At 46.5% G+C, this 20961-nt stretch overlaps 1 protein-coding gene across 1 annotated transcript in view; it reads right to left on the bottom strand.

Annotated features, from left to right (window-relative positions):
- The window catches only part of BOD1L1 (biorientation of chromosomes in cell division 1 like 1), a 301369-nt gene that overhangs the window by 226153 nt on the left and 54255 nt on the right, over positions 1 to 20961 (bottom strand). The window contains exon 5 of the mRNA XM_069202707.1: positions 15013 to 15162. Coding sequence (XP_069058808.1) covers positions 15013 to 15162 — 150 coding nt within the window. The remainder of the gene's footprint in view (positions 1 to 15012; positions 15163 to 20961) is intronic.

The following is a 20961-nucleotide window of genomic DNA, read 5'->3' as shown; positions in this document are numbered from 1 at the left end:
CATCCGACATTTCTGGGCCTCGTCCAGATTAAACTGGCAGAGCGACATCCTGTTTATTTCCAGCTGCCACACTTCTAACTTACTGCGTGACTTTGGGTCCTGCATGTGCATTCTATCACAGAGAGTTCAAGCTCAGTCACCCGATGATGTTTTTCAAGGTAGGCTCCCTTAAGGTACGAGCGGGCCACCCCCCCTCATGTACGCTTTACCCGATTCCCAGTACCTCCGTCCAGTCTCCCGAAACCCGTCCACGCCTGGGGCCATGTCCCAGGGACCGTGATAGTCAATCTGTCCCATTATGTTGTTAAGGTTGCCCCCTTAAAGCGGTGTTCCCTGAGGGAGGCCAGCCACCAGATGCTTTAGACTCTTGAGCGTGGTCTGGTGTAGTGTTGGGGGAACATAAATACCTAAAGAACAAGTTACTTACCTTCGGTAACGCTTTTTCTGGTGGATACACTAGCTACCTGTGGATTCCTCACCTTATGAATTCGTCCTTGCGCCGGCATCCGACGGAAAGTCTTCTTCCTAGCTGTCCACGTGACTCCGTCTGACGTCAACGTGCCAATAAGAGGTCCTCGTCGGCGTACTGACGTCAGTTTCACCTCATTTTTTACGTGCCTTTGAGGCGAACAGGTGAGAACCAACCCATCAAAAACCGTAAAGAAAAATATATATATACACAATAACATTTCCCATTAAACACATATATTTACATAAAAAAAATATATATATACATATATACATATCTCCGATAAGCAAAAATCAACCATTACAAGATAACTGTGAAATCAGGCAGGCAACGGGGAGGCGGGAGGGACTGTGAGGAATCCACAGGTAGCTAGTGTATCCACCAGAAAAAGCGTTACCGAAGGTAAGTAACTTGTTCTTCTGATGGATACAACTACCTGTGGATTCCTCACCTTATGAATAGAGTCCCAAAGCTGTACCGCACTCGGTGGTGGGTGCCCCCCTGATTACACCAAGAAATCCTGCAATACCGAGCGAGCAAAATGACCGTCCCTCCTCACTTCAGAGTCCAAACAATAAGGTTTTACGAAGGTATGGAGGTACGCCCAAGTTGCCGCTTTACATATGTCTACCAATGGAACTCCTCTCGCTAGAGCCGAAGAAGCGGACTTAGCTCTAGTAGAATGGGCCCCGATACCTTCAGGAGGAACTTTCTTCGCCAGAGAGTAACAAACTTTTATACACAGGATGACCCACCTGGAGATTGTTCGTTTCTGGACCGCTCTGCCCTTCCGCTGTCCAACATACCCTACGAACAGCTGATCATCCAGACAAAAGTATTTTGTCCTCTCCAGGTAGAAACTCAACGCCCTTTTAGGGTCCAACCGATGGAGCCTCTCTTCATCCTTAGAGGGGTGGGGAGGAGGGTAGAACGAGGGAAGGGTAATAGCCTGCCCTATATGAAAAGGACTGACAACTTTTGGCAGAAAAGCCGCCCCGGTTTTCAACACCACTTTATCAGGGAAAAACATGGTAAAAGGAGGTTTAACAGAAAGGGCTTGAAGCTCCCCAACCCTCCTAGCAGAAGTAATCGCAATCAAGAAAACAGTCTTTAAGAACAAGTATCTCAACGGACATGAATGCATAGGCTCGAAAGGCGAACCCATCAGAAACGTCAATACTAGATTCAAGTCCCACTGAGGCATGTGAAAGGGCGTGGGAGGAAACTTATTATTTAAACCCTTAATGAACCTATTTACAATCGGGGATTTAAATAAAGAGGGTTGGTCCGGAAGGCAAAGAAAAGCCGACAGAGCCGCAACATAGCCTTTAACCGTAGCTACCGTACAGCCTTTCCTTGCTAAATCAAGAGCAAACAACAGAATATCTGAAAGGTGGGCCTTCAAGGGATCTTTTTGATTCTCTCCACACCAAACCACAAATTTTGCCCACCTCCCGGCATAAATGGATTTAGTGGAGTGTCGCCTGGACGATAGAATAACATCCACTACATCCGGTGGGAGAGAAAAGGAACTCAGGTTGCCCCGTTCAATCTCCAGGCATGAAGGTGCAGGCTCTGGAGGTGGGGGTGTAGAACCTGCCCCTGCGACTGTGAGAGGAGGTCTGCCCTGAGCGGGAGACGGAGCGGAGGGCACTGAGAGAGTTGAAGCAGGTCTGTATACAATACCCTTCTCGGCCAGTCCGGTGCCACCAAGATGACTTGGGCCCGTTCTTGACGAACCTTCCTCAGAACCCGAGGAATCAAGGGTATGGGGGGGAAACGTGTAAAGCAACTGGCCGCTCCAGGACATCTGAAACGCATCCCCCAACGCTCCTTGCAACGGATACTGGAGGCTGCAGAACGACGGGCAATGCGCGTTCTCTTGAGTGGCGAATAAATCCACCTGAGCCATACCCCACATCCCGAAGATGTAGAGGACCAGGTCTGGATGGAGACGCCACTCGTGATCTACTGCGAAGTGACGACTGAGACCGTCCGCACGTACATTCAGAACTCTGGCCAAATGATTTGCTATTAAGCAAATCTGATGGTCCTGAGCCCAGGACCAGAGCCGCAGAGCTTCTCTGCAGAGAAGGTACGACCCTACTCCTCCCTGCTTGTTTATATACCACATCGCGGTAGTGTTGTCCGTCAGGACCTGAACTGACTGACCGCGAAGGGAAGGGAGGAAGGCCTTGAGCGCCAAACGTACCGCCGCAACTCCAACAGATTGATATGCAACATCTGTTCCGCTGGAGACCAAAGACCCTTGATCTCCAGGTCCCCCAGATGAGCTCCCCACCCTAGAGTGGAAGCATCCGATATCACTGTGGCCACAGGAGGTGGTAGTGAAAACGGTTTTCCTTGGGAAAGGTTGCCGTCCACTGTCCACCAATGAAGATCCGCTACAGCATCCTTGGAGATCTTTATTGAATCCCTGAGATCTCCTTTGTGCTGGAACCACTGCCTGCGGAGGCATCACTGAAGAGCCCTCATATGCCAGCGAGCGTGAGTGACCAACAGAATGCAAGAAGCAAACAGACCTAGCAGGCGTAAGACCTTGAGGACTGGAACTGCCGCTCCAATTTGAAACATTGGAATCAGTGCCTGAATGTCCCGAACCCGCTCAGGCGGGGGGGGTAGGCCCGAAACAATGTTGTGTCCAGTACTGCCCCTCTGAACAGGAGGCGTTGAGAGGGCTCCAGGTGAGATTTGGGTACATTTACTGAAAAACCCAGATCGAACAACAATTGGGTTGTCATTCGCAGATGAGACAACACAAGCTCTGGAGTCTTGGCTTTGATCAACCAATCGTCCAGGTAGGGAAAAACCGCTACTTCCCTCCTTCTGAGATGTGCTGCAACAACCGCCATCACCTTCGTAAAAACCCGAGGTGCTGAAGTAAGTCCAAACGGAAGGACCGCAAACTGGTAGTGCTGCGTCCCGACCACAAACCGGAGATACTTCCTGTGCGACTTGATTATTGGAATATGAAAGTACGCATCCTGCAAGTCGACAGACACCATCCAGTCTCCTTCGTTCAACGCCAATAGTACCTGCGCTAGGGTCAGCATTTTGAATTTTTCCTGTTTGAGGAATAAATTCAAAATCCTCAAATCTAGAATCGGTCTTAGACGACCGTACACTTTGGGAATCAGGAAATATCTTGAATAACACCCCTGACCCCTTTCCTGCAACAGCACCAACTCTATTGCACCCTTTGACAACATGGTCATAACCTCCTGTTGCAACAACAGAAGATGGTCTTCTGAACAAAAGGAGGGACGGGGGGGAAAGGGAGGAGGGGACTCCTGAAAGGGGAGAGCATAACCTTTTCCCACAATTCTTAACACCCACGAGTCCGTTGTAATCGACTCCCACTTTTGTAGAAAAAGACTCAATCTTCCCCCTACAGGAGAAGTATGGATGATAAAGTGGGGAAAACTAGGGCTGCTTCTGCTGTTGTCCACCGGAGGAGGAGGATGATGAAGATGAAGGCTGCTGGGCTGGCCCTCTAGCTCTACCCCTACCCCGCACTCTAAAGGCACGATAGGGCGGATTGGCAGGTTGCTGGGCCAAGTATTGTGACCTCCGAAAGGCAGAGCCACGTGTAAACCCCCTAAACCTGCGAAAAGGTCTATAAGTTGCTGCAGCAGAGGTCTGTAAGCCTAAAGACTTAGCTGTTGCCCGACAGTCCTTAAACCGTTCAAGGACAGAATCCGCCTTGTCTCCAAACAGCTTTTCCCCATCGAATGGTAGTTCCATTAAGGTGGATTGAACGTCCGATGAAAATCCAGAGGATCTTAACCAGGGATGCCTCCTAGTAGCCACATATGTTCCCATGGCCCTGGCTACCGAATCAGACGTGTCCAGGCCAGACTGTATAATTTGTTGTGCAGCCGCCTGTGCATCCATAAAAAGAGAGCCAAATGACCTTTGCATGTCCTGTGGCAGATCCTTGGCCATCTCTTTAGCGAAGTCCATAAGGGCGTGGACATACCTCTCCAGCACACAGGTAGAATTAGTAGCCTTGAGCGCCATACTACAGGATGAAAAGATCTTCTTCCAAGACTGCTCCATCCTCTTGTACTCCATATCAGTTGGGACTCCAGGGAACGTTCCAGGAGCAGACTTCGCGGAGCAAGACGCCTGGACTACTAAGCTTTCCGGAGTCGGATATCGTGACAGGAAAACCGGATCTCCTGGTGCGCCCCTATGTCTCCTCGCCACTGCCCTGTTCACTGCAGGAGTCGTAACTGGCTTCCTCCACAAGTCCAATATAGGCTCAGTTAAAGCCTCATTGAAAGGCAGCAAAGGACGCAGAAGGATGTAATACCTCTGTGAGCAGGTTAGTCTTCACCTCCGCCACAGATAAAGGCAAGTCTAGAAACTCCGCTGCCTTCCTCACCACTGTATGGAAGGATGCGGCCTCTTCTGTAACTCCCCAGGAGACGCAATGTCCCACTCCGGGGAAGTATCTAGCCCACTTGCACTGGCCAGACCTCGGAATTCATACGAAGGCTCAATCTCACCTTCCTCCAGCTGTCTATATTCTTCCTCCTCCAAAAGTCTTAAAGCCTTCCTACGAGACCGAAGATGTATCTCCAGAGCTGGCGTCGATAAAGAATCCATAGACGCCGACTACTTCGAACCTCGGAAAGGCCCAGGAAGAGATGGGTGACTCCTAGCCTCACCCGGCACCGGCACGGAGTCCAATGATGACCTCTGCGGAGTTGGTTGGCAGAAAGGTGATGGAGCCGGTCTGGAAGGAGACATCATCGACGTCGAATGGTGCGGTGATGGCGTCGGCTGACGCGATGGTGGAGCCACCTTCACAGGTGGTGAACTCCCACAAGGGGATACCCTCGGCGCCGATCCGACACTCTCCGTAGGACAAAAGGGCATGAATGGAGCCACCTTATACGGCGCCGGAGAGCCCAAATCAAAAGACAATGGCCCAGTGGGACCTGCCGGTGCACCAGCAGGGGCCATAGATTGAAACACGGCATACATTGCATTAAAAAATGCAGTCGGATCCGCCCCTGGAGCCGGGAAAGCAGGGTATTGCTGAGTAGAGGTCTGCTGTACATCAGGCTCCCTTGACGCCGGCGAAAATTGAGGGCTTTGATGAACAACCTCAAAGACAGATGGCGCCAGCGACAACTCCGGACTCCTGGGCTGAGGCGTCACAGTAGGGCTCATCTCCCATGTCTTCTGCCGTCGAGAAGACTGAGACCTCGACCTCGATCGGCTCCGCTCCGACCGGCGCCGAGAGTCATGACGGCGCCGTGAATCATGATGATGCCGCTTCTTATGCATTTTGGGTGAAGCATGGGAGGAATCCCTCTTATGGCCCTTCTTCTTTGCTTTTGCCAGAAAAAGCTTTGCCTCGCGCTCTTTTAAAGCCTTAGGATTCATACTCTGGCACGATGAGCATCCTTCAACATCATGCTCAGAACTAAGGCACCAAATACAATCCGAATGAGGGTCGGTCACTGACATCTGACCCCCACATTCTCTCCATGGCTTGAAACCGGACTTCTTTGGAGGCGACATTGTAACCACCAAAAAAACGCAACAGTAATCAACGAGCCAGGAAGAAAAACCGTTGGCGTCGAAGGCACGGAAAAAAGGAAAACTGACGTCAGTACGCCGACGAGGACCTCTTATTGGCACGTTGACGTCAGACGGAGTCACGTGGAGCCGTGCCATTATGACGTCCTCGTCGACGTGGACAGCTAGGAAGAAGACTTTCCGTCGAATGCTGGGTTGAGCAACGGAGTGGTGTGCCTGTTCCAAGACAAAGCAACTGGATAGGGTATATAAGTTCATCCATAGGTGGAGCCTATTTTCCAGGAATTTTTAGGGTTCCAGGATGCCGATAAAGTGTAAATTGTTGCGCCGGGCCCTGTTTTCAGGATTTACAGAACAGTGATGCAGACTTTTGGAGTCCTAGTTCAAAGTGCCTCCTCTGACGATCTGTGTTTCACTGTGTCTTTCAGGGTGGAGATCCTCACCTTACACCTCAGAGACCCGCTCCACCGACTGCCAAAGGTCCTTACGGAGGAATAATACATCCACCCCCACCTCTCCAATCTTGGTCTCTAGTGCCATCTTAGAATCTTGGATGGCCTGCAGGATGAGGGCCATATTGACGTCTGTCGCCGGGGCATGACTCCTGGCAGCCTCCTCCAAAAGTCACCTTGACCCCCCCAGTGAGGCTGTATATTTGTTCATCTTAATCTGTCCTCCATGACCCATGTTGCACCCAATGGCTTTACCAGGGTCCAGGAGATGGTCATGGCCCCGTGCCGCTGCTCAGGAAAATCAAGGTGTCTCTGGGTTAGACAGGGAGGGGAAACAATGGCGGCATAACCTGTAAGTTATCCAAGCATGTCACAGTTAGTGAAGGGAAGAAAAAAGGGGAGAGCCTTCTTACGTGCGATGGATACAGACCACAAAATACGTGGCCTCCTAACAGCACAAGGAGCTGGCCACCATCCACCCCAGGATTTGCCAGTGTGTTCCGGGTCGACCAATGCATGAACTCAAATTGTAGAGATGAAGCTGGCCAAATAAGGGTTTGGGGCCCAAGGGAGATCAGCTTCATCAAAGACTGCTGGGCACTGGGCAGGGCACAGGCTAGTCCCATGTCAGGCCAAGGGTAGTAGGAGACTGAGCAGCCTAGTAGGCGTAAGATCTCGCAGCTTATTGCAGGATGTGTCCAAGAGCTGCCCCTTTCGTGGCCCGTGCAAGCACAAGGAAACTAGCCCCCAGGGCCCGAAAAAGGGGGATGCATTTCAGAGGGAAGGGTGGCCCTCTTTGCCCCTTTATGGGATCCCGGGAAGTAACTGCAGAATAGAGGATGGGGGCTATCCTCTCCGCACTGCCAAGAACCAGACCCAGTCTGCAGGTCTAGGCCCAAAACCACAAGCAGTATGGATCAGTAACTTCCTGGCCCATTCTGTGTTTTCTCAGGGTTATCTTTTTCAGCCTTATTTCTGCCCCACTAAGGGCTGGGGATCGAGGCACCGATGGCCCGCCTCACCAGACTCTGGTGCCCAACTGCCTCCGTAGGCCAGTTCCCTGTGGCCTACCTCATGGCTGAAAAGCATTCTCTGCCCCGGTGCTGCTCTCGCCGTAGGGTTGAGGCTGGCGTCAGCTACTGCTACTGCTTAGCAGAAAGTTGCCGCCGCGGCCAGGTCCCAGTAGTATTTCAGCGCCTGAGAGCACCAACTCGCCCGAATGTAAAGCTAGCGCGCACTGTGACGAAAGCCGCATGCAGCAGTCACTGCCTTAGTATCGACCCGTCGCCACCTCCAGGGCCGTGACCCTTGCTGATCGTCCCTGCAGAGGTCGAAACGGGATCACTGAAACAGGCACCTACCGCCATGTACAGTGTTTGAGATTGTGGTAGAGTTCTTTGGTGCAAACCAGCACCCACAGATGGAGAGATGGAGCAACAGTGAGCGAGCTCAACAAAGTCCGCCAGCCATCTTGGCTGTCCAGGCCACTGGAATTACCATTTTTAATCCACCTGTGTAGTACCCCGGTCCCAACTGGGGTGAAGCTATGAATGTTTAGCCCCGGTATGAATAAAGCATATATTTTCATGAGGCTCCCGATTCACAAGTGTGTTGGAAACCTGCAACAAAAAAAAAAAAGCCAAAAGAGCTACAATTGTCTCTTCTTAGTCAATCAGATTCAGTGTTCAGTTTTGAAATTCAGATTACAAACTCAAATGCCAATGTAGTATAACTTCATGTTTAGGAGTCATTTTGGTACAGAGCATTCAGTGTCCTTGCAGTTGGAAATTATTTTGCTCATCTCTGCACTCTTTAGCAAGATGCACAGTCATTTAGCAGCATACTGGAGTGGCGTAGCATACAGTTGAGTAGTGTTATAAATTGGAGTACCATACTTTACAGTACAGTGCTGTGTTGTACAGAATTAGAAAATATTGTAGACTGCAGGAGAGTAGAGTTGCATACAGAGTAGTGCAGTTTTATTGAGCGGAGTCGCATACATTGCTGTAGAGTGTGATAGAGTAATTGGCATACAGCATTACAGAGTAGAACGGCAGAGTGGAATAGAATGCAGTGGTGTACAGTCGAGTGATGGAGTACTTTGTCAGAGTACAGTGGAATAAGGTGTGGTGGATAAAAAGAGTTGCAAACCGTGTTGTATAGTGTAGTACAATATCGTAGAATGGACTGGAGCAGAGTGTTGTTCAGTGGCAAACAGTATAGTTCAGTGTTGTACAATGGAACATAGGGGTGTAGAGTGGTGTATAGTGTTGGAGAGTGCCATACAGTGTAGTACACTGCTGCAGAGTGGAGTTGCCTAGATTACAGTAGTGCGTCACCCAGTGGAGCTGCGTAGAGTATATTGTTGTACAGTGGCATATGGTGAGGTAAAGTCACTTACAGTGGAGTCGAGTGGAGTAATGTAGTGTGGAGTAAAGTATAACAGAGTGCATAGGCATTTCATAGATTAGAGTTGCATGGACTGCAGTACAGTGCAGTTGCATAGCGTTGAGTAGAGAAAACTAAATTGGGGTAGTGTCTCATAGTAGAGTGGAGTGTTGGGTAATAAAGTATTCAAAAGTGTCATACTAGAATAGAGTGTTGTACAATGGAGTGTACAGGCATAGAGTGGAGTCCGGAGTTGGATGGTGGAGTTTACAGGGATAGAGTGGAGTAGAGTACATAGAGTATAGCAGAGTGTAATAGATTGGACTTATAGAAAGTGGAACAGAGTGTCGTACAGTAGAGTTCAATACAATGGAGTGATGCACACGGTAGTGGCGTACAGTGGAGTAACATACAGCGAACTACTATAAGTGTAATACCATACAGGAGAATAGCATTCAGTGAAGTTTAGAAGAGTGGTGTGGCATAAGTGGAAGAGCACAGTTGATGTGTCGTACAGTTCAGTGGAATAGGATGAACTGGTGTACAGTGGATTGGCAAAGAGTGGAATAGCTAATAGTGGAGTACCATACAGTGGAGTGGCGTCAAGTGGAACAGCACAGCATACAGTGGCACAGAGAGGAGTGGCATACAGTAGAGTAGCATACAGTGTAGTGGTATACAGTGGAATAGCGTACAATGGAGTGTTGTACGCTGGAGTGGCATACAGTAAAATAACATACAGTGGAGTATCGTATAGTGGAATACCATACAGTTGAATGTTGTACCGTGGAGTAGTGAATAGTGGAGTAGCATAGACTGCATAGGCATACAGTGCACTGCCGTAGACTGGATGGCGTAAAGTGTAGGGGGTAGAGTGGAATAATACACAATGGAGTGCCATAGCCTGGAGCCCAACGTAACAGCGTACAATTGAGTGATGTCGAGTGGAGTAGCATACACTACAGTGATGTAGAGTGGAGTAGTGTACAATGGAGTTGCATATAGTGGACTGGCGTAGACTGCAGTGATGTACAGTACAGTGGTATGCAATGGAATACCATACAATATAGTGGGGAAGAGTAGAGTGGCGTACAGTAGATTAGCATAGAGTTGAGTAGCGTAGAGTGGAGTGGCGTACAGCGCAATAGTGATTAGTGGAGTGTCGTCCACTGGAGATGAGTACAGGGAAGAAGGGTAGAGTGGAATCTAATACAGTGGAGTGGCGTAAAGTGGAGTGCTAGCCAATGGAATAGCACAGAATAGTGTACAGTTGAGTGCTTAGAGTGGAATACCGTCTACTGCAGTGTCATACACTCAATTGTGTGGAGTGGCATGCTGTAGAGTGGTGTACAGTGGAGTGGGGCAGAGTGGAATAGCATAAAGTGTAGTACAGTGGACTGGTGTACAGTAGAATAATAGAGTGGAGTAGCGTACAGAGCCTTAACATAGACTGAAGTGGCATACAGCACAGTAGGGTAGAGTGGTATGGCATACAGAGGAGTGGCATAGAGTGGAATGGCATCCAAATTCAAAATCGCACAATGGAGTGGCGTAGAGTGTAGTATTGTTCACTGCAGTAGAGTACAGTGGAGTAGCATTCAGTGACCTGGTATATAGTGGGACAGCATACAGTGGACTGTGCTACAGTGGACGGGCACTACAGTAGAGCTGAGTGGTGTACAGCGGAGTGCCATAAACTGGCATGGAATATCGATGTCGATGAAATTAAGCAGGAATGTAGACTATGGTTTGAAACATAATACAAGACAGCAGTTTGCGCTGCTTTGTGTTTATACAGATTTACCAACCAATGCAGGGTCAATCATGGTGGACTAGTGTTGTTTTAGAAATCTCTCTTAAGTATTACATTGGCTATGAGGTTATTCCAACTTTGGAGGAGGTGTTAATCCGTCCCAAAAGTGACGGATTTACCACCAGCCGTATTACGAGTCCATTATATCCTATGGAACTCGTAACACGGCTGGTGGTATATCCGTCACTTTACCGTCACTTTTGGGACGGATTAACACTCCTCCAAAGTTGGAATAACCCCCTATGTGTGATACAAGGGCAATGCAGTACAGAAATAAATCTGAGTGTTAGTGATACATTGTGCCAGAGTATACCACAGAACCTTTGAGGCATACCATGGTACATGGTGATGGGAAGGCATGATATCATTTTTCTCACCCTTTGGCTGTATTTTGAGTTAGGGCCTTATAAATAGGTAACTAGTAGACATTCTTTTTACCCAATTTTCTATTTATTTTTAAAAAGTTTATTGTGCAGTGCACTGGTAGTTAGCAACTACTTGTTTGAATTTAACCAATTTACCTTTTTTCTTTATTTTTGTTTTAGCTTGTGCAGTATTTTTGAGCAATCTGAGCACTACACTGTATTTTTCTATTTTTTAAACATGTAAAAACACTGCAGTACATTACACTGGTAAGGCAGAACCGTAGCACTCCGTAATATATATATTTTAAAAGTATTAAAACATTTTAATTTTCCCTATCTAGTACCATGTGATAAGAGGCAGGGAAAAATGATAAAACCTACTACTGCCTGTATTTTACGCACTAACCCGGAATACGGCCAAACTGCACTGAAAATAACATGACTGCCTGTAACTTAGCCAATGATATGATGTCTTGTCATCGGCATGTACTGCGATAGTTTTCTGAAATTACCACAAAACGACTGTGACAACACAGATATTTAATTGAAAAAAAAATCAGAATGGCCATGTGGCCACTACATCCAATACGAAAAGTCTATGGAATATGCATCAGGGACAAAATGTGTTTTGGGACTTCACTTTTTTCTTTGTGCCCCTTTGACCAGTTGTTGCAAATGTTTTGTGAAGATCCATCAAATAGGTGCAAAGTTATTCAGGGGGAAAAAAAACAGAGGATTTCTTATATTTGTTAACACCCTAACTATAAATAATGATTGGCTACTGCCACTCTGGAATGTAATATATCTACGTCTCTATATCTGTATCTAAATATCTATATTTACATAGCTATTTAAAATACATTCACTTGAAAAAAACTAAGGTTAAAGTGACGTTATAATTAGGTGAAAATGTCAGTTTAAACAAACATAACTTTTTCAACAAAAAAAAAAACCCTGAAATTATAGTTATTTTAAGTAACTATAACTCACACCGCCATGCAAAGTGTTGTCAAGTCAGATGTCATCAGTGATGTCACAGAACATGTCATAACATGTCATGAGTGATTTAATGTGAGGTCATGAGCAGAGCATGGCGAGGGCTTGTGCTAGTTTAAAATGCAATGTTAAAATCCATATTTTCACTGAACTAGAACATCACTTTAACCTTAGTTTTTTTTCAGTGAATTTCTAGGGTTTAACAGAAAGTAATATTTTATTACCACACATAACAATGCCACAGCCCTGCTGCACACGGCTTGCAGGAAGGACCTTCGCCCAGCGGGCAGCCAACGCCATGCCATACACAGTTCATGGCCTATGGTCAGGCTCTGTGCTGAACCCCTGTGGGCAGCTAACACCCCGGGGGCAACTATCACCCCATGGTCGGCTATCACCCCTCAGGCAGCCTTTGTGGGTTAGCTGCAGTGTCAACTGCTTATTTGTTATGTTTTTCAAATCTCGTTGAAGCACTCATGGCCTCTGCACTACAGGGAGTGCAGAATTATTAGGCAAGTTGTATTTTTGAGGATTAATTTTATTATTGAACAACAACCATGTTCTCAATGAACCCAAAAAACTCATTAATATCAAAGCTGAATATTTTTGGAAGTAGTTTATAGTTTGTTTTTAGTTTTAGCTATGTTAGGGGGATATCTGTGTGTGCAGGTGACTATTACTGTGCATAATTATTAGGCAACTTAACAAAAAACAAATATATACCCATTTCAATTATTTATTATTACCAGTGAAACCAATATAACATCTCAACATTCACAAATATACATTTCTGACATTCAAAAACAAATCAGTGACCAATATAGCCACCTTTCTTTGCAAGGACACTCAAAAGCCTGCCATCCATGGATTCTGTCAGTGTTTTGATCTGTTCACCATCAACATTGCGTGCAGCAGCAACCACAGCCTCCCAGACACTGTTCAGAGAGGTGTACTGTTTTCCCTCCTTGTAAATCTCACATTTGATGATGGACCACAGGTTCTCAATGGGGTTCAGATCAGGTGAACAAGGAGGCCATGTCATTAGATTTCCTTCTTTTATACCCTTTCTTGCCAGCCACGCTGTGGAGTACTTGGACGCGTGTGATGGAGCATTGTCCTGCATGAAAATCATGTTTTTCTTGAAGGATGCAGACTTCTTCCTGTACCACTGCTTGAAGAAGGTGTCTTCCAGGAACTGGCAGTAGGACTGCGAGTTGAGCTTGACTCCATCCTCAACCCGAAAAGGCCCCACAAGCTCATCTTTGATGATACCAGCCCAAACCAGTACTCCACCTCCACCTTGCTGGCGTCTGAGTCGGACTGGAGCTCTCTGCCCTTTACCAATCCAGCCACAGGCACATCCATCTGGCCCATCAAGACTCACTCTCATTTCATCAGTCCATAAAACCTTAGAAAAATCAGTCTTGAGATATTTCTTGGCCCAGTCTTGACGTTTCAGCTTGTGTGTCTTGTTCAGTGGTGGTCGTCTTTCAGCCTTTCTTACCTTGGCCATGTCTCTGAGTATTGCACACCTTGTGCTTTTGGGCACTCCAGTGATGTTGCAGCTCTGAAATATGGCCAAACTGGTGGCAAGTGGCATCATGGCAGCTGCACGCTTGACTTTTCTCAGTTCATGGGCAGTTATTTTGCGCCTTGGTTTTTCCACACGCTTCTTGCGACCCTGTTGACTATTTTGAATGCAACGCTTGATTGTTCGATGATCACGCTTCAGAAGCTTTGCAATTTTAAGAGTGCTGCATCCCTCTGCAAGATATCTCACTATTTTTGACTTTTCTGAGCCTGTCAAGTCCTTCTTTTGACCCATTTTGCCAAAGGAAAGGAAGTTGCCTAATAATTATGCACACCTGATATAGGGTGTTGATGTCATTAGACCACACCCCTTCTCATTACAGAGATGCACATCACCTAATATGCTTAATTGGTAGTAGGCTTTCGAGCCTATACAGCTTGGAGTAAGACAACATGCATAAAGAGGATGATGTGGTCAAAATACTCATTTGCCTAATAATTCTGCACTCCCTGTACAGTGGGACTCTGGTTGGAGCAAAGCGACCCCGCTGGCTCCTCTGAGAATCCTGCGGGAGTCTGGCAAAGTTTTCTTTTTAAATTTCTTCTGTGGGTGTCCCTCTGAGACCCTCCACACAAGGTAAAGCGGGCCAGCTTAATTTTCAGGAGACAGGAAGCGAATTCCCCATGTCCTGAAATGGCGGCCGAAACATCCAGCTAATCCGAGCGTGAGCTCTTGTGGGACTTGTGAGAGTGAAACAACCAAATGGACAAGAGGATTGCTTTATTATTTCCCATAAGAGTCCTGCGATCCCACCTATTTAGATATATATACTTTTTTAACTTTAATTTTCCAACAACTACGTTTTACACCAAATCACAAAAAGCACACACTCTGGATAAGATCTAGCTTTCGGCCAAATTTGGTGTCACTTCAGGCAACTGTTTGGGCTTTAGCACTGTTCAAAAATCCCTCAGGACATCTCATGGGGAAATTGAGTTTTAGGATTCCCCCCTTTTCTTTCCATTGGCCCCGCTTGACAGATCACCCCAAAACGTTCAAGGAAGGAGCTGAGGTGAATATTTTTTTGGGAACGTTTCATGAAGATTCGTTCAACGTTGCCAAAGTTATTAGCAACCCAAACAATGTTCTCTCTATGGTTCTCTCTATAGTAACTGGGTCCTAACTATAACTACACAGTGGTGGCTGCCAGCGATATGTATATATATGTAGCATTTCAGTGAGATAAATGTAGCTCAATAAACCATGTTATTTTTAGCAAGTGAACTATTGCAGCCCACAAAATATGTATTTATATGTACACATATGAGTAAACACAATTATTGACAGAAAAATGGTAACATCTGATAATGATCTGTGGAAAAGTGCATCAGTTTAAACATGTTTTTTTCTGTTTTAGGCTTTACCGTCCGATGTTATTTCTCCTTCCTCCGTACTGTCTGAAACAGCAGGCACTCCCTCACTCTCTTCTTCAAAAGACGACAGATCACTGGTGTGGACAGAGCTGACTGTGATATCAGTGAGGGAATCTGAATCTGAATCTTCTGATGAGTAGTCTGCAATAAGAAAGGAAAATCGAAAACAGATATAAGAAAATGCACCAATAGGCCAAAATATCCATCAAGGTACACATATCTGATTAGTGGATGTACAAAAGCAAGAACAATTCTTCAGGTTGAAGTTAAAAGAAACTTTATATTTTCAAATTAAAAATGACTGTAAGGAAATACATCTACTTTGCATAATTCCCACTGTTTACAGGTCTCATTTACTGACAGCATTAGCTGCCTGGTGCTCAAAGATTCACTGCTGATAATACCAATAAATGAAGTGTGCGTTGAGTTTTTGGCCATCGAAACACCTTTTTATTTTTTTATTTTTAATTGTGCCACTGCTTACATTCAAACAATTATATTTTTATTTTGCTTCTAGCTATTCATTGAAATGAATGTGCTTTTGTGCTACATCTTTGCACTACCCTGTATGTGTCGCTTCCCTCTTCACATACCTGTCTACCACCTCTCCCCCCTCTCCCCCGCAGAGTCCCCCAGGTTGCTTCTGTAGACCTGCTCATCTGGCTCGGCTTTTTTCTTTTTAAAAAGCCCTTCCCCATTACCCCCTGCCACGTTCAATGCTGGTTGTTGGCCCACCATCCCCTAACATCCCCCCACCATCCCTCCCATTTCTTTTTTATTAATTATTGTCGTTATTTTAATTTCTTAAAAACAGCAATTTGATACTGTGCCTCCTCTGTGTGAAAGATCACTTTTGTGCACATTTTATTTATTTTTAACTTACCCATCCAAACGGGCATTCATTATGTGATGCTAAATACATGTACAAACATGCGTCATCACTGGACAGCCGCAGCATCATGATGCCAAATCAATGAAGTATGAATCAGTGTAAAGCTTTGTACCATTTTTTCTTTACGCCGATGCTGAATAGCCCCGGCAAATGCATTGGCAAAGTCTATATCTGCATGAGCAAGCAAAAAGAGAGAACTACTCCTTTTGCCAATTTTTTTTTTTTTTAGTAACCACACTTGATTTCCAATTTCAACTTTGGGCTGTGATCTGCCAAAGAACCTAAAGGTCCGAGTGTTCTAAAAGAAAAATATGATTTTGTTCCCCCAATGCAATTAGCGCACAGGCCCCAAGCAAAGCAGCCACCATTGAGGAGACACCATCAACGAGCAATACCCATCCAGCCCCCACAGAGGCGTGGGAGAGCAAGTCAGGGGGCAGAATCCAAGGCCAAAATAAGTGGGGGTGACTCAGAGGCCTACAAAGGGGGCACCCAGAATGGAGGAGTAACCCTCAACCCTGGGGCCTAATACATAATAACAGGCAGACGAGCGCTGTAATTACCACTCTGCCATAAGAACTGTAGCTCATCGTTCAAAAACAGGGTCTTGTGGTACTTCCTCCTCCCACTCACCGAAGTTACAGTCTGAGTGGACCCACTTCATCATCACCCTCTGAACGCGCAGAGCAGCATTATTCTGTGTGCCCCCAAAGACATTAGAGCACTCTGTGGATCATCCCTGGGCCTGCCCCAGTAAAACAGACCTGCCAGTGGGTTGCCCTTGAACACGGACTTGAGTTTTTTGCCCTTGAACATGGACTTGAGTTTAAGATAGCACCTTCACTGTGCTAGCATGGTCAAAATAGGAAAGAAAAAAGAACCTGCCGCCCTGGTGCGCATGTTGGCACTAGGGTTACAAATCTGCATGATATGGTAGCGACTCACAGCAGTTACCAGAGCGCCCAACCTGGTGCAACGTTGGATACTGTCCTACAAGATATCACTGCATCCCAAGAAACCCTAGAACTTAAAATAGATACAACGGTAACAGACTTGGGCCTATTAAGAGACTACCATAGGCGTTTGGTGGACTGCATTACCTCCACAGAACAGACCCGGATGGACGTGTCCCCGGAGGTGTTGCAGATGCACGAGCAGATGTCCAACATGGAAGTAAAAGTGCGGGATCTGAAGGCAAGTGCAGAATACACAGAAAATAGAGCAAGACGAAGTAACATTCATATTATTGGGCTACCGAGTACATAGAAGGCCCAGACATTAACAGGATTGACTTCCTGGAGAGTAGGCTTTGTGACAATGTGGCCCCGGAAGCTCTGTTCCCATATTACGCTTTGGAACGCGCTTGCAGAGTGCCGGCCAGGCCCCCTCTGCAAGAAGCACCCCCTAGGTCTGTAGAGGCTAAACTATTGCAGTTCAAGGACCGCAATCATATCCTTCCCAGGCCAGACTCCGGGGTGACATAATGGTAGGCAACCACTGGATTATGATATTCTCCCGTAATTCACCCGCAAAGTTCAGAAGCAAAGAGTCTCATTTACAGATGCCAAGAAAAAACAGAGAATTCTTGAGATAAAATATGGCAGCCCTTAATGGGGCACACTCGGACCCCTGGGCCCTAAAGAGGACACAAGGGTGGACACTGACTGACCGCACATTCATCTTTTCCTTTAATTTATTTATATCTCTCTCTCTCTCCCTCCCTCCCTCCCTCCCCTCCTGGTACCTCTGAAAACATATGATTCAGTAATGGCCTCGATGTCCGTATTTCAGATAAACTCTGACTGATCACCATGGCCCTGTGGAATCGCTACCTATGTGTATCTTCCAAGGCGTTTGTTTAGATGTACTGAACTTGGCTTCATTACAGAACAAATAAGCCAAATAGATCTAAACGCTCAAGCAGCTGTTCTATAATATGAAGGATGCCCAAAGATGAGGGCCTGGGAGGCAGATTGGGCTCCTCATACCCTGCTGATATATCGGATGGCGTGATTTAAAGCTGGAAGGAATTTCATTGAACGCACACACCCTTCCCACACTTTAAAGTTGTGCATAGTATGAGTGCATGCATGCTGTATGGTTGCTTGACGGTTTGGATGGGGAGGTTTCATTCCCAGTGTCCTGAGGTTGGCTGGAACGGCAGGAGCATTAACAACATGACAAAATGACAAAACTGTAAAAGATTTACTCCTACATGAAAAGAAGGGGATGCATGTGGCCCTGCTTCAGGGAACTCACCTTACAGCCCCAGAATACGATACCCTAAAGAAACGTTGGTGGGGCCAGGTGTATGCAACGACGTACTCAGCTTTTGCTAGGGGGGGGGGGAGGGAGTTGGGGGATATGAAGGCGCCCAGGAGTTCCTTTTCAGATAACAGGGGAAGTGGCAGACCCCCAATGGCAGATTTATGGTGGTATCGGGTAGGCTGGCAGGACGAGATCCAACTGTGGTTGGGCTATATGCCCCCAACTCTGACCAGGGAAAATTTGTGTCTGAGCTATCACAAGTACTGGCCCCGTTTAGGATAAAACCAGTCCTACTAGGAAGCGACTATTCCTGCGTCGAAGACCCCCTTCTTGACCAATTGCATCCGCCGCTGGGGGACTCCTCTGTAGTACAAACAGCGAGAACCTACTGAGAGTGGCAGCATCAGTGGGGTCTTACCGATTCCTGGAGGCATCTCCATCCAGATGTTGGACTACTCCTTCTACTCTGGGATGCATGATTTGCATGTCCAACTTTGCTAACCTTCCCGGAGGTACATGGGACCATTTGCCGTGCTGAATACCTCTGCTGCACTGCATCTGATCATAACCCCATACTGGTGTCAATGGATTGGCAATAGAGCGCCCCTGTATCCCAGATTAGCGGCTGCAGGTCGATGCACTAGAAGACCCTCCTATCAGTCAGTCTATTGGGAAAGCCATCATGGATTACTTTTGACAAAGTTCTGCCTCCACTGCCTCAGTTGACGTAAAATGGGAGGCCTTTAAGAGTGTCATACGCTAGAAATGTATAGAGGAAATAGTCGGGGTCTGATGTACCATGGTGAGGAAAATTTAAGACAAGGACAGCAAGCTAAGTACACTAAAGATTGACAGGGCAGAGAACCCTGATTTGGCACAACCCCTTCTGGAGGCCAAAGAACAGGTAGCGAGTGGTCTGTACAGAGAAGCTGAGTTGCTTCGACTACCTAGTTTACATGGCATAGGCCCAAGCGGAACGCAATAAAGCTGGGACTATTCTGGCGTAGCTTGTTAGTCCCGCATTCCGTAGCTCTATGATTCTGGAGATACAGTCTTCCAATGGGGAACAGACTTTTACCCAAAAATACATCAACACTCGCTTTCAGGAATTCTACACCTCCTTATATGCACCACTCCGGGGCACCCCTTCCCAGGCCCAAGTAGATTTCACAACCTGAGTGGGCTCTGTTATGTCTAGGAAGATGTGGAAGCACATATGCCTAAACCGTTAAACCTGTAGGGAGATAAGAAAGCAGATCTGACAAAACAGTTAAACCCGTTTACACCAGTGAAGGCTGAAGGGTGAGTTTCCCAGTCTATGGGTGGTTCCCTGGGGAAGGTAGAAACAATAGTGGCAAAACAATACAGGACATGTTAGTAATCTTTAACAACAACAAAAATAAAAATAATAATAAAGCACCACAAAACTGATGAAAAATTGAAAATAATAAAAGTAAACAGTTAACTAATTCACAATGCCAAAGACTAGTAGCCATGTGTGTGAATATATGAATTGAAGTGTATACTGTGCATAATCACAGGAAGCTGTCCAAGATAAATAAGCTCTCAGCACATTAACACAGCAGGGGCAAAGTTTCTGGTGGACCATGCATCATGCTTTGCATGTTCAATGCTTTCAAGTGAACCATGCAACCGTCTTTTCATAGTCCTATAATGATTACCTCCCACAGAAGGATGAAAAGGGTAAATGCACCACATTGTTAGCCTAAGTTGGCTGCACATATCATGACCCAGGCAATGGTGCTGGGTGTTCTGATACCTCATACTGTCATCATCTAAACCTTACAGAGGATGATGGGCTAGAAATGAATAAAACAAGCAGACAAGCTAGGATAATAGAATAGTTTACTTAGGCAGCAGTCACAGTTCCTTTCTTCACCTATGCACATCTGATCCACCTCCAATAACCACCACCAAACATCACTACAGTCAAACTTCTATCTTCCTGTGCTTTCTCTTTTCGTTGCTATTGTCGTGCAGGAAAAGGTGATGTGGGCACACTTTAGGTACTAGAAACAACAGATTATGTAATCCAAGAACCAGGGAATAAAAAGAAGCATAACAGAGGATAGCTTAAACAGCAATATAAGTTATGCATACATCTAAATCAGAATCTGGTCGTAGGAAAGTACCCTCTTTCTAGCCATGGTTACCCCCTTTTTCTGCCTGTTGTCAGTATGTTTGACTGTGTCTACTAGGTCCCTGCTAACCAGGACCCCCAGCAGTTTTGATCTCTCCTCTAAATTGTACCTTTTTCTTCCCACAATTGGCATACTGGTCCCCCCATGTAAGTCCAAACAGCGACTAATATATGGTACCTAGGTACCCAGGGCATTGGGGTTCCATGGGATCCCTATGGGCTGCAGCAGTTATTCTGCCACCCATAGGGAGCCCATGCAAAGGGTTCTGCAGGCCTGCCATTGCAGCCTGCGTGAAACCGGTGCATGCACCAGTTTTCACTACAGGTCACTACACCAGGTCCCATTAAGTCACTCCTATGGTAGGCCCTCTCAGCCCAGACATAAAGATGTAAGTACCTGTGTGTGAGGGCACCCCTGCACTAGCGGAGGTGCCCCCACAAACTTCAGATCAATTTTCCAGGACTTTGTGAGTGTGCGAGTGCTTTCTAACGCGTCCTATGTCCTGCTACATAACGGTAACTCCGAACCTGGGCATGTTTGGTATCAAACATGTCAGAATCATACCCCAATACTGTTGCAAGTATTGGAAGTATGATTCCATGCACTCTGGGGCTCCTT

This window comes from Pleurodeles waltl, chromosome 1_2 (assembly GCF_031143425.1).
Source record: "Pleurodeles waltl isolate 20211129_DDA chromosome 1_2, aPleWal1.hap1.20221129, whole genome shotgun sequence".
NCBI lineage: Eukaryota > Metazoa > Chordata > Amphibia > Caudata > Salamandridae > Pleurodeles > Pleurodeles waltl.
Note: the sequence above shows the minus strand (reverse complement) of the source record. Positions and strands in the feature narration are given on the sequence as shown.